Source organism: Chaetodon trifascialis, chromosome 1 (assembly GCF_039877785.1).
Source record: "Chaetodon trifascialis isolate fChaTrf1 chromosome 1, fChaTrf1.hap1, whole genome shotgun sequence".
NCBI classification, from domain to species: Eukaryota; Metazoa; Chordata; class Actinopteri; order Chaetodontiformes; family Chaetodontidae; genus Chaetodon; species Chaetodon trifascialis.
This window is the reverse complement of record NC_092056.1, coordinates 26,183,073-26,197,912: the sequence shown is the minus strand read 5'-3', so window position 1 is coordinate 26,197,912 and position 14,840 is coordinate 26,183,073. Positions and strand designations below refer to the sequence as shown.

General features: G+C 42.0%; 2 protein-coding genes across 2 annotated transcripts; one reads left to right on the top strand and one right to left on the bottom strand.

Moving 5' to 3' along the window:
- Positions 1 to 169: 169 nt before the first annotated feature.
- Positions 170 to 3,929, bottom strand: mrps11 (mitochondrial ribosomal protein S11). The gene is made up of 6 exons (XM_070957942.1): positions 3,769 to 3,929; positions 3,473 to 3,574; positions 3,214 to 3,312; positions 2,238 to 2,367; positions 1,257 to 1,322; positions 170 to 676 (listed from the first exon to the last, which is right to left on the bottom strand). The coding sequence occupies exons 1-6, from the start codon at positions 3,855 to 3,857 to the stop codon at positions 569 to 571; spliced, it is 594 nt and encodes a 197-aa protein (XP_070814043.1). The 5' UTR covers positions 3,858 to 3,929; the 3' UTR covers positions 170 to 568.
- Positions 3,930 to 4,458: 529 nt separating this feature from the next.
- On the top strand, positions 4,459 to 9,161 carry mrpl46 (mitochondrial ribosomal protein L46). The gene is made up of 4 exons (XM_070957697.1): positions 4,459 to 4,723; positions 5,763 to 5,964; positions 6,381 to 6,551; positions 8,774 to 9,161. Exons 1-4 carry the CDS (start codon positions 4,463 to 4,465, stop codon positions 9,016 to 9,018), a joined length of 879 nt encoding a protein of 292 aa, XP_070813798.1. The 5' UTR covers positions 4,459 to 4,462; the 3' UTR covers positions 9,019 to 9,161.
- Positions 9,162 to 14,840: the final 5,679 nt, after the last annotated feature.

Sequence of the window (14,840 nt, the reverse complement as noted above, 5' to 3'; positions counted from 1 at the left end):
ACATGGTGACACTCCACACCGGATCAACGTTTGGTGCATGTTCATCTCTTTCCATTTTAACTCCACCTGTACCTGACTGATCTGTAAATGCCAGCTTTTTCTTCAGAGCTTTACAACTGTGTATTTATATCATGTTAAACAGATGTTTGGCTGTCTGATGCACTTCAAATAAAATAAGGAGAACTTTGTTCATAGAAGAAGGTTGACTTTGCTTCATTTGTTCACATGCAGGATGTGTGATGTGGTGAGGCTCTAACATGGACAAATCCACAGGTTCAGTCTCCATGGCTACCAGCAGAGTCCAAACAGAAGTGTGTACATCAGCCTAATAATAAACATCAGAGTGGCTGCAATGAGACTCCAGATTTATTCATGTGTCTACAGTTGCAGCAGAGGACTGAGACACCGGTTTCCTGCTCATTAATAACACCATCTGTAATTATTTCCACAAATGAATTACGTAAGGTCAGTTCAGAGCCAGGAAAGTTGTACAATCCCCCACACACTTAATTAGCATATGACAACACAGCAGCTTCCTCCTGTTGCACTGCATTCTGCTTCGCAGAGGTCATATCCTTCTGGCTTTGCGTGGGCGGCATCCATTGTGTGGCGTGGGGGTGTTGTCAGTGATGGATACAACCTTCAGGCCTCCCATCGTCAGACCTTTGATCGCAGACTGCATGACAGAAAAATGTATTCATCGATTAATGAATCTGATAGGAACAGATCAATATGTCTCAGGGTCTTAAGCCTTAAATGATCCTCATTATAAAAAGACGGACATGCATTCTTTCCTCCTCATGCAGCGGCAGCTTTATTTGAGTCGCACTCCCACTGTTGCATCAATGGGTCAGCAGTACAGGACACAAAACACATTTCAGTCTCATGCTATGATCTGATCATTCACCGGACTGTAACTGAGGCCGCCTTTGCTAATAAGCATGAAGAAAGTGGATGCTGTTAGTTGTTGATTTGGATATTTTAGAGCAGATTTGCTTGTTCCAGGTTTCCAAATGTGATAATGTGCTGCTTCAATCTGTTTTATATTGTTGTTAAAAGAGCATTTTTGGGTTTTGGACTATTGGTCGGACAAAACAAGCTGTATTTTTCACTATTTTCAAACATTTTATAGACCAAATGAAAAAATAATCAACAGATTAAACAGTTCTGTAGCAGCAACAACATGCAAAAATAAAATGTAGTAAAATTCAAGACTTTTTGGGGCCTACATAAATATATGTTCTGCTTGTACTCACCTGACGTCCAGGACCAAGACCTTGGACCACAACACGCACAAATGTGACTCCCTTTATTTTGGCTTTCTGTGCAGACAAAGAGACACACAACACAAGACTGGTGTCTAAGTGCGCAGATGACTTTCTTCACGGCAGCTTGATACGTTTCAGCGTGAGGAGGAATGATAAATGCAGAGGTTAAAGGTCAAAACAGCAACACTCGTGAATCTTGTGCAGATCCTCAAACCATGGGGTCTAATAGATGTGATTCAAACCATAAAGTGTCAACAATACTTACTAATACTTAATACAAAACAGTAAACTGAATATCTTTTGGATTTGGCCTCTTTTCACAGACACCTTGGGCTTTGTGAAGTAGAAATGGAGTTACTGATTATTTTATTTGTCTGTACAATAGAAAAAGTTGTCATGATGGCTGACCAGCATTGCTTTGTTTTTTGTTTTTGCTTTTTCCTGGGCTTCCAGTCACTTGCAAAACAAAAGATAAAATAGCTCCTAAATATGGTTACCATATTTTAATTTTCTGCGCTACAATGTCTAAAAACAACAGATCAGAGGTCAGAATAATCTCACATATCTGCCCGTGTGATAAAGGACCTCGGTAGTGCGATGATAAAACACTTAATTTCCCAGCGTGTTTACTGCAGATCAGTGTGACCTTAACCCTGTTAGCCAGCAGTCTTCATAAATCAGGCTAATATAACGTCTAAATGAGCACTTAACACCAACTGCTGCACTCTGTCACAGTCCTTAGAGGGGGCAGCTTATCTGCAACAAACATTTCATATTCATAAATTACATGTTGTTCCACAGAGTGTAAGAGCAGGATGTGGCCTTCACTAATATTTGTTTTTATCCAACAAATGCCCGTCCTGCTTGGATAACAGGGAGGCCTAGAAAACAGTGTTCAAGCGCTCCTGAGCAGCACATCGAACCTGATCTCTCACAGTAAGTGACGACATGTAACATGTGAGAACTTACTGCGGCAGCAGAGATGCCCGCCGTCTGAGCAGCGACCGGCGTCGACTTCTTGACATTCCTGAAGCCTTCTGTCCCGCAGGACGTCCTGACCATCGACTGTCCTGTGCCGTCTGTCAGCTGGATGTGTGTGCTGGTACAGGACAATTTCCTGAGTCACTGACTCACAACTGATGGGCATGTTAATTTTTTTGAATGGTCAAAAAATATGTATTTCACACACTGTCATGCTGATGACAAGTTACACGCTCCCCACAGGTGGTTTCACTATATCACCTTAGCAGCTAATAGACTCTGTAGCACAGCCAAAGGAAATGTCAGCAAGATGTTCTGTAGTTGCTTTCCTTCATCAGCTTCTTCTGGATCAGGAGTCCTACAAATCACTCCTGCTAGACTCCACTGGATCATCAATAGCAACCTCATCATCTATTTTCTGTTTTATTACTTACATCTGTTCCTACTTGAAGTGACAGATTGGAGCTACAGTCTGCTCTCCCACAGCAGGATTCATGTGTGTCTTTTAAAAGCACAACACCGAGGTAGAGGTGATTTCACATATGGAGCATCTCTCTTATATGCGAGTCTTTGACAAGATCTTTAACAACATTACAAAAAGCTTTGCCCTGCATTGTCTAATTAGGCTTTTCTGTGGCACAAAGGTACAAACTGTCGTCATTCAGACCACCAGGAAGCAGCTGACGGTGTCTGACAGGTCAACGCGTCTGACTGTAAAAACAGTCTGTTCAGTTCTATTTGCACTCCACATTTTCTCCACTGTTCCCATTTAAGAGCACTGATCTAACCAAACCTAAATGGTTTGAAGGACAAAATTAGCTCAGTGAGTTTCTGGAATCTATTATTGATATCTTCACATATTTAAACCTTGTGGAAGCAGGTTTTCAATGCTGCATTTTCTATCTCAGAGCCAGGACAACACATGAATATTCACTATGTGGCTCTTCTAGCAGTTTCCACTTACTTGTTGTATGTGGCTTTAATGTGAGCGATTGGTAACTCCTCAAACTTCTTTCCGCCCCATGACAGTGAACTGTCCTCGCCACACAGCGGAGAGAAAAGGCTGAGGGATTAAAACTACAGTTATTATCTCATCAACATTGTTATACTGCAGTGAGTTGAGTTTCTATTTGGTGAGTAAACACATAAGTTAAAGGGAAAAGACTGGCACTAATCCAGAATCCTTCACGTATATGTTCAGGTGTTGTGTAGCGTTGTCTGACCTGAAGTCTCCGGAGCTTTTCCCATCGTCTTTGGATTCTTTAGTCTCCTGAAGTCTGACGGCACTGGTACACAATGTTCGCTGCATCCCACTGCTTCCACATCTATGCGCATCAACATTTATCATCACCATCGTCATAAACCAGTATCTCTTAGCTAAAAACTATGCTCTGCTATGATCACCGCCACTGTCATCTGGAAATTACGTACAACATAACACAGCATGCAGTAAACTGACTATCAGAACTAGCCGTTAGCTAACAAGGATGCTAGTAAAACATACCCATAAAACACTTACAGAGAGCTTCCAGTTGCATTTAGGGATGCAGACAGCTGTCGGCATACATTGCTCACAGAACTAACTAATATACAATTTAATTTATACATGTTTAATAGGTTTAAAAATAATTTCGCTGTCAGGCAGTTATCTATTTGACACACTACTAGCGTGACATTGAACGAGATGCAAATCCAGGCCAGACCAGTGCTAACTTTATTTTTTGAGGGATGGACGGTCATAAAATCATTATTATTACCGATACAAATATGATTTTCACTTAGATTATTGAATTAATTCTCTATACATCATTGTAAGTAACATCTAAATATATTTCTGTTGTACGTGCAACGAGATATAGAAACATATTCATGAAGTATATTAATATAATCCCCCCACAGTTACGCCTGAATAGACCGTTCGCTTTTCAGCACAGAATTGTGGGTAGAGTAGAAACATGCTGCCTTCATGGACTTCGTAAACCCTCGTAAAAATAAACTGAACGTGGTGAACACTTGCGTGAAGCCTTCAAGCAACATTCAGTCTGACTCATTCTTTAGAGAAACAAAGAGAGAACACTTAATATTGGACACCAATATTGTTTTTATCTTGCATTATTATGACCCAAGGAACAACGTGTTTAAAAGCTATCATGTTTTCGTGAGTAGGTGCAGCGTCACAATTTTTGGATATACATTGAATGTAGCAGAAGAAGATGGCTGCGCCCTGTACAAGGATGGCGAGTCGGTCTCTCTTACAGTTTTTGTCTTGTTTTAGCAGAACAGCGGTCGGCACCACGGGGCTCCGTCCGTTTTCCAGCACTTCTGTTTGTCATGCGACTTTTCAGACTAAAAGTGTTACGGGAAGAGTGAGTTCTCCGTGGACTTTGATGGCAGCGGTGTGTCTGCGAAGGCTTCCGGTCATTTCTACGGAGTGCAGCCCGATAGAGCAGGAATTCAGACAGATGATGCAGCAGGTGAGTTTTATAACCATTTAAGATGCGTAAACAGTGATGTGGAGAGCAGGAAAACGGTTTGTTGTCTTTGCCGTACAGCAGGTGACCATCTTTAGGCAAACCAGCCCACATTCCCTGTGTTGAGGCTCGCGTTACTCTGTGAAATATGTGTCCCGTCACGTTATGTGACGCTAAAGACTGATGGGTTGACAAATGAAGCTCGTTACAACAGACCTGTACACCACTGGAGACCATCAGCTAATACTCGTCCTGTTTATGCTTAACAGTGAACAGCTAACAATATTTGTAAACCACACTATGAAGGCACCAATTATCAACATATATTTGTCCATAATAAAATCCTATAGTGGTAAATTCCAAACCAGTTCTAATGGGTCACAGAATCCACTGTGACACCTGATTTCATGTTAATACTTGGCTTGTTCATGTAGTTTATCACTAAAGCCTACTAAAATACGATTTAAACCCATTTTCATTATTTATGATTATATTACACTATCAGTCGTATTTTGAAATAACTTGTGCAGTAATCAATATGGAAACGTCTCATTTCTTTCACTCTCCCTCGGAAATATTGCACGTCATGTTATTTGTTTATTTGATGATGCAACATTAGTTAAGCCTGGGCATATTTATAGTAATTCATTACTATTTGATTATTTTTATTAGATTCATATCTGAATTAAAATAATGCTTTAGTTCTATTGCCTGAGTGACTGACAAAAAACATCTGTTTCAACAGTTTATTGTGATAACGTTTGATTTCCATAGTTGTACAAGTACTATATACAAGTACTTTTTAAATGATTATGATATACTTTCTCTTATGTTGTTGTGCTATGTGCTTCTTCACATTTTATGCAGCATATTTCACATATTATGACATAGGCTGTAGAATAATGGTAAGCTGCAGAAGGATATGAGGTAAATCGGTGTCACATTGTTTCACCACAATCATCCGATGACACCCAGCAACAATTTGCAAATCAGGGTAGTAAACTGAGGTTTGAGATGCAGACCTGCTCTGACACCATTTCAGATGGAGTTCGAGAAAAGCTTGCTGTCAGACCACGAGTTGCGGCTGCTGGAGGACGCTGAGAGAATGCATCGTAAACAGGCACACGACTATGACTCAGACGAAGAGGACGACCACAGGGACCAGGAGATCGTGTTGGCTCAGGACCTGGAAGACTCCTGGGAGCAGAACCTGAAGAGCTTCCAGCCAGCGCCGAGGGTCAGAGGTCAGCATGGGAAATGGACAAAATGTTTGGCCAATGGGGTGAACAAGTAAAGCAGAATATACACTGTATGAAAATATGGGTAAATATCACAAATGCGCCTGATGAAATAGAGCATTCAGCCTTTTGTCTTGCTTTAATCATCAATCAAGTAAAACAGAATGGAAAAGAAAATTGGATCATCTGAAGGTGTGTTGTACATCTGGGTTCAAAGTAAATTACCAGGGAGGAGAGAGACTTGCATTACTTTGAAGTGCAGGATTCTAACGTTTTTCTGACATTCAGAAAGTCTATTCGCTCCAGCACTCCCAATTTGCATTTTATTCCCTGTGACATTTCCAAAGTTTGTGTAGATTTTACTTGACAGCCACAGAGAAACAGAGCTGTTGACGCGGCTGACGGTCCTTTCTGTTGTTTAGCTGATGTTGATAAGGACCTGACCTCACTGGAGCGCTGCCTGGACGACTCGCTGCTTCTTCTGGCCGAGCAGCAGGTCGGCGGCGAGAAGCTGTGGCTGCTGCCTCAGACTCAGTGGCAGGAAGGAGAAACGCTGCGGCAGACAGCCGAGAGAGCCCTCGCTTCCCTGCCAGGTAACTTAAGTTTTTAAAGGTTGATACTGGCTGAGTGCAAATGAAGCCACTGATAGTTTGTGCTGACATTCAATCTTTTGCCGTTTTTTACCTCAGCATTAGCATTCAGATGTTTTTCCTCAAGTTATGTGTAGTCATGAGGCACTAAAACTCCACTGAAACCTTTTTTTTCGTCCGGTTCTTTTAGTGTTTAATGCAGCTTCTTAATTCACTAAGTTTGAAGTATATCAAAAACACTGGCTGATATCAGAAGTCCCTATGTGCAGTCTTTTACACTGTGTGATTATGCTATCCTCTTCAATGCTTCCTGTGACAGTGCCTTTTTTTATACGACCACTAGGAGCCCTCAGAGAGGAGGTTTTAAGTTTTCTAATCCTACATATACTGTAGGGCCTTTAATAAAACCTCAAGTTTGCATGGACATACCAGCAGACTTGATGTGCAGTTTACATCAAGAGCCAGACTGCCATCATGAAAGACAGTGGTCAGTGTATTCAGTAACACAGAGCAAATTGTTTCACCTGTCAGGGAGGTCTGTATGCTATTTTTTAACTACATGTGCTGTAGTTGCCAACGTCATCTCTACTATAAAGCACAGTAATCCATGCTTTTATCCCAGAGATATTGATATTGGCATAAGGTATATTATGACTGGCATGATATCCTCAGCAGGAGTCACCTACAGTACTCCTGATATATATCAGATATGTCAGTTCTCCTGCTATCAGCAGGACTCTGAAGTCCATAGCTTTGAATGTAAACTGTAAAATATAGCAAAACCTGACACCTGTGAAACACAAGGGTGTGGGTTTGGTTTCAGAAGTCTGTGTGAATGCTGTTTCCTGTATTTCTGTCAGTGCGTTCTGATGAAATGGCTACTGCTACATGTCTCTACTATCAATGCTACTTAAAATCACATTTAGTTACACTGATAGAACCTGATGCTCTCTGACAGACAATAAGAGTCACTACTGTTTTTTACCGCCTTGTCTTTAGTTTATGGTCTATTTTAGCATCTCTTTAGGAGTATATTACCTGTAAACACAGTGCAGGCAACAAAGAAACAAACAGGATAATGAAGAGTGACGAGGGCGTGTGGAAATTGCTCTTAATATATTTCATTTAACCTCAAAACCATAGCTTACAGCGAGATATCAAGTACTTTACAGGTTGTGTTATTGTCAGCACACTCCATTTGCTGCATTATTACTGTATCTACATCCTAATCTCTTTTGCTGCAATGACCCAGTTTTATCCTCTGGATCATTTAAGTTTAATGTGATCTTATCTAAGATAAGCTGAGTGGTACTTCAAGCACAATCATCCATATTAACTGCAACAAGAGGGTCAAACCATCCTTAAACCTCCAAACAGCAGTTCGTTTAAATACGCAGCGTTCTACCGATCATATCCAGTCGTGGTTGTCACACCCACTTACACCTCCACTGGTGTCAGCTGTAGACGGGGCTTCAGCTCATGGCAACAGTAAGCCAAGGCCAGAGAGGGAGTTTGGAGACACCGCTGACAAAACCTGGATATTTACCATTAACTGTAAAACTGGTTTCCCTCATTTCCCACCAGCTCATTTTAAGGTAATGGAAGTACAAGAACAAGTCTTCTTATTTTCAGGTGATTATACACTAATGGAAACATTAGTATGAATAATTATATTCCATTTCTGCTAATGGATCCCACTAAATCCTACACACTGGTCCTGTAAGCTCTTTAAATAAAATGCCAGTGTCTGAGTATGTTAAACTGTTTCACAATACTGCTCATGAACTATTAATGTGCTGTCTCCATCAATCACTCCCCATTAAGACATTCCATTTGACTTTAATGTGTGTCAGTTGGTGAAGGCTTTTCTTTTCTTTCTTTCTTTCTTTTTTTTTTTTTAAGTGTCTTAGAGTAGCAGGAGTCAGTCCATCTTTAATACAGCTGGACTCGGTGGGAGTTGGATGTTTAACACGGCCGTGTTGCTGCCTTACTCTGCATGTTGAGCCAGCTGGGAGCATGTGATTTAGATGACATGAGATTGGATTAAAGCTTAATTGTGAAAAGTGTGTTGTTGTCACAGCAGAAAATGAGAAACAGAGCATTAGAGTAATACCGCACTCAATTATGCTATTGTACGACTTCATTAAATTTGGGAATGTCCACACTTTAGCTCACCCTTTGTCTCCAGCTGAATTAGCTCACAGTCTGTTCACTTCCTGTAGCAGCTGGTTTCAAGGCGACTTTCCTCAGCAACGCCCCCTGCGGAGTGTACAAGTACAAACTGCCCGAAGCTGTTCGGACGGAGAGCTCGGTCGGAACAAAGGTGTTCTTCTTCAAAGCCGTTCTGTCTGACAGAGGTCCTCCCACGGCCCCGCACGCCTCTTTTCTGTGGCTGAAGAAAAGTGAACTGCAGCACTACTTGAAACCAGCATATAGGATGAAGGTCGACAGATTTATCCTTGAACTGTGACGACCAAACATAGAACAGGGACACTGACTTGCACGACAATATTTATGAGGCTCAGAAAGTTTTGCTTGCCTCTTATGTGTCATCTTGTGTCATAAAATGTTCTGTCATTCAGTATGTGCATTTCATTGTACAAATAAACAGTTTTTCCACACAAGCTTTGGCCATCTTGGTTTTGAAGTGAGAAGAACCTTCAGGTCTGACCTGCACTTTATACGACCAAGTAACATACACAGAGGGATCAAGCGTAAAAATTGGCTATTTTTACGAAGCATTTCCCAAATAAAATATCTGACTTCGTCGACATAAATATAGTGGGAAATATATACAAGTTTTCTTGAATTTCTCAGAATATTGAAGCATATATCATTTTCAATCCAATGCATGATGGGTTGTCCCAGTCATGGCAGGGTGTGTATGATGTGATCCAGCCTCGACATGACACTCTGCAGGCCTGCTTTTGTCTGATTTTGTGCTTTAGCAGGAGCATTTTGGGCACACATGTTTGTTCTTATTTTCCAACACAAACGAGTCACTGCAGTCAAGAATCACAGACTTTTTTCTAAGGATGTTTAGGAGTTTTTCTGAACACTTTTTGACTCATAAGTCAAAGATTAGTTCAATTTAAGACCATTTCTTAAAGGGTTTATACCTACTGGACCACAGTACTTGACCAGCCATCAGTCAAAGATGCAGTGCATATCAGGACACTTTCCAGCAAAGATAATTAGCGCTTACAGCTAACAGGTGTCTTGCTCCTCTTTTTAGAGTTGCAGCAGTTAATGAGTACACACTGAGCACTGAAAACCGAACACCAACTGCTGTTGCTACTGTTTGGAGTGCACTCCATGCTGAACTCTGTGGGCCTGGCAGGCCTGCTCAAGGTTAGCCGTTGAGCTCAAGCAGTAGACAGTCTGGTTGACTAACAATAGATGGCAGTATTTGCACACCGGTCAAAGAGGAGCACTATGAGAGGCTGTGTAATTATGTCTGTGTGGTGACCTCAGAGGAGGACTGCAGAGAGAGCTTTTCTGATCAACTTGGCTTCCTCTTATTCTGAAAATATTCATCATAGCAGGCTAATGTTCCTGTGGAATAGCTACGATAATTTGTCTTAGGTAAGAGCATTCTGATGTTCCCAGCCCATTCACAGCGATCAGCCTGTGTGTTCTATATTTGTGTCGGCTGGGACAATGCGTTAATGTTGGAGACACTGGCATTAGATTTTTCCGTCTTTGTATTTCAGGGTTCTCAGTGCCGCTCTCCCAGTTGAGATGTGAGATGTGAATGTCAGGGCAAGCTAATAAAGGCTAACTGCACAGAATCACTTACCGCTCTTCTGACTGACAATGGCCTCCTGCTGCCATCCTGCTGCCTTCAGTCCAGTTCTGTTACCTTACGTCAAATCAAGGTATAATCACAGGAACAAAAAGAGGAACGAGTTGCGGCTTTCATGTCCGGGGGGAGTCTGATGAAAGCATCTTTACCCAGTTGGTAGTGAAAGAGCCTTAGAGGTTAGCACAGTTGGCCATTCTGAATCCCGAAACCATCAGGCAGTTGTATGTGGCCAAATGTCTCGCTAGCCTCCACTACCAGGGTCAAGGTGCCCTTAAACAAGGCACTTAACCCGCACCCAAACTGCTCAGTGGAAAACAAGAGAAGGCTGGTTGTTGGCCAGCTCATGGTGTGAAATAACTGAACACAGAGTAGATAAATGTTAAAGGGGCACTCCACCAGTTTAAATGTCAAAATCAATCTAATAGCCATCACTGTGTTTAATGTGAAAACAGTCATAACGTTTCTAAGAGTTAACCATTCTTTTTTTAAAATTCTGTCTTTTTGGATCCCCCCAACCTTATGGAAGTGCAATACTGAGCCCTGAGTACTCTGTAAAAGGCTTTAAAAAGGAAAAGAGTTCTTTGCCAGAACTAATTAATACGATCTTCAAGTAGCTCAAGGCAAAGTCCAGCAATCACTTTCATAAGGTGGGGGGAAAAGGAGGATGTTCAAGAGCAAAACAGCAGAGGCCAAGAATTGTACTCCCCATTGTGCGTTAAGATTCACTTGTCAAAAAGATCACTGGATCATACATTTCCCATAATGCAGCTCAGTAGCATTATGTTTGATTTGGCCTGCCTGGTTAGTGACCATCTCTCCACCTCTGTACCTCAGTTTGGAATACAGGCTTTTTCTTATGGACTCTTCGTTTTCAAGCCCAAAATGAGGTAACCCTGATGACATCACTGTGACATCAACAGGGTCACTTTATAAAAAGCTCATTCTGGAGCTGCAGGAGACATTATACTGTTTTCATTAACTGTTCACAGGCAGAGTAATATCCGTCATAATGAGTTAACTAAAATTTGTGTAAAATCAGTGGGGAAATTAAATCAAGTGTTTTTCTCATTGTCTGGAACAATTGATTCATTTTCTGTCTCCAAGCAGAGATTGCACACGCAGATTTGTACATGTGTACTTTCAATTTTGTTGGTTTATCTAATGAACAGGGTTTTCCCAGACACATATTAATCAACTATCACATATCATGCAAAGGTACAGTCCTGCTGATGCCAAAACACCTAAACAGGTAGACACAGATAGAAGTACAAGATCACGGCTTCACTTCAGTAAAGTATCTCACCTCCTCCTACTGCCAAAGGCTGCCCCACAGTCTACTTCTTCATCCAATTAGATAGCACATGATAGCACCAGGATAACAAATGTCAACAGAAAGGTCTTGCAGTTTTTTGCGACTGAAAAGGGTAAAAGAGAGACGGTAAATGCCGAGGATGAGGCGCCTCCAAGGCGCCTGATGGCCGCATCTCAGGCCCTGCTGCAGCTTTGGAAACGGTTGCACGTAGAGCAGAGAATGTTACTCCCCTGCCACACTGTCACATTCACACTGGCCCCATTCTCGCTTGGGATTTCAAACTGATTTTAAAGCAGTTGCTGAATTTTTTAACCTTATTCTTGTGATCCTTTGAAGTTCATTGCACAGAGCAAGGCACTGTCAGGCTGAGGGGCTCAGCTCCATTAGGGTGACCTGTGGTAATAATAGCACTCTCACTTGTGGCACTGTTGGGCACTATCAGGGTTAAAAGCCTCTCCCCAATGGTAATCTGTATTTCCTCTTCAGTGACCCCGTTGGTGGATGCTGGATATTATGTTCTTTAACTTGAATTCTTCTATAAATATCTCTGAAAATATACTGTACGGATAGAGTCTACACACGTCGGCAGCAATTTGGCAGGGCAGTGAAAATGGGCTCAGAACAACAGAGCACACAGTCAAACTTCCCCACTCTGACCTGTCAGTGTCTGTAGTTATAAACAAAGTCTGGCTCCAGAAGACAGCAGCCATCTGCAGAAAACAGGGCAGCGCTGTTTGGAGTCAACCTGACTTAGTAAGATTAAAGGACAGCTCCACATCTCCACTCACATAAAAAATGCAGCAGAACACCCCCTCAACTGTGTTTACACACGGCAGCTTTTTTTTTTTTTTTTTTAAACTTTATGCAAATATGTGACTGACGGAGAGGGATGTAAGCAGGCTAGTTATTCACCACAGCTTACTAAAACATTTGATAAAGAAGCTTATTAAGACTTTTTATGTGACACACAATAAAGCACACAAACACACAGGTAAAGCAGTGCAGCTCTGAGGAAGACTCCTGGATCCTGACTGAGCCGGACCACATTAAGCGCCTTAACCACCACCCTCCTTCGTTCCACCCTCCCACCATGCAGTGCTACCAGCGCCGCACTATATTTCTTACCCTTAATCATTCAGTGACAGTCAGCTAAGCACGCACGCTTTGAGCTCCATCCTGACTCGCCTTTATACAGCTGCACACACTGAAACAGAAGTCTGCCAAGAGAGTTTTGCCTTTCTGTTAAGCACCATTCAAATGCACTCATTCACCAGTGTTCCTACTGCCTAAGCACCTACCAATACATTAGATTAGATTCAGTTTTATTGTCATTGCACACGCTAAGTACCAATACAATGAAACCCAATTTAGCATCATAGCAGTGCAACCAGTAGTAAAAGTGCATATAGAGATAAAGATAAACTCATGTAGAATTACACAGTGCAGCCAGTTTACACTAGCAACCATGCTCCAAACAAACAATCAAACAAGCACATCATTCTGTATTCTACGGGAATATTATAAACACCAGGCCACCGCAAAACTATACCTGTCCTTTAACTAGTAACAACACACACACACACACACACACACACACACACACACACACACACACACACACACACACACACACACACACACACACACACACACACACACATATATATATATGTCAAAGCAATGGGTATTGAGAAATTGCTTGAAAATAGATATTTTGTTACAGGTTACACTTATACTGTACATGTATATATACACACTGTATATGTATATGTATGTGTGTGTGTGTGTGTGTATATATTTATGTGTGTACATATATACATTGCTAAAAAAAATAAAATAAGGGAAAACTTGATCATCACAGTTTAACACCAAGTCATTTAAACTTCAGGGATATCAATCTGTCCATTTAGGAAGCACAAGTGATTGTGACTCAGTTACTCCTTCTTTGGCGCAAATAAAAGTGACAACAGGTGCAACGGAGAGGTAAAAGCAATACAAACCCCAAAAAGGGAATGGTTTTGCATGTGGTGGCCACAGACAATTGCTCTCTCCTTATCCTTCCTGACTGATTCTTCTCTAGTGTTGAGTTCTGTTAGTGTCCTTGTCACTGCTGGTAGCATGAGGCGGTACCTGCAGCCCAGTCGGGTTGCACAGGTAGTCCAGCTCCTGCGGCATGGCACATCCATACGTGACCAAACTGTCAGAAACAGACTCCAGTGAGTGGTAGGAGGGCCCGACTTTAGTGGGACCTGTGCTCACAGCCCAGCACCGCGCAGCTCGATTGGCATTCGCCAGAGAACACCAGAATTGGCAGGTCCGCCACTGACGCCCCATTCTCTTCACAGATGACAGCAGTTACACACTGAGCACGTCATAGGCGTCAAAAAGTCCGAAGACGCTGTGGTGAGCATTATGCTGTATACAGTGGGTGCTGTTAGGTACCAGGATGAAATCCTCAGAGCGATTGTCAGACCTTACGCTGGTGCAGTGGGCCCTGGGTTCCTCCTGGTGCAGGACAGTGCCCGGCCTCATGTGGGCAGAGTGTGTATGCAGTTCCTGCATGACGAAAGCATTGATGCCATTGACTGGCCTTCACGTTCCCCTGACCTAAATCCAACTGAGCACCTATGGGACGTTATGTATTGGTGCATCTGATGCTGCCAAGTAATGCAACAAACTGTGCAGGAGCTCACCGATCCTCCAGGACACCATCCGTGGACTCATCAGGAGCATGCCTAGACTCTGTCAGGAGTGCATACAGACACATGGGGGCCATACACACTACTGAACGTTAGGAGTTACCATGATGAAATTCATGCAAGTTGGATCAGCCTGTGATTTAAATTTTTTTACTTTGATTTTGAGTGTGATTTTGAATCCTGCCCTCAATGGGCTGATGATTTTGTTTTCCATTGACCGTTGTTAAATCATTTTGTTCTCCACAATTTATACAATGTACATCTGTAAAGATTTCCAAATTGAATAATTTGTTCATTCTGATCTGATGTGTGATTTAAGTACTCCCTTATTTTCTTGAGCAGTGTACATATATATGTGTACGTGTGTATATATGTATATGTGTGTATATATGTTTACGTACACACACACACACACACACACACACACACACACACACACACACACACACACACACACACACACACACACACACACA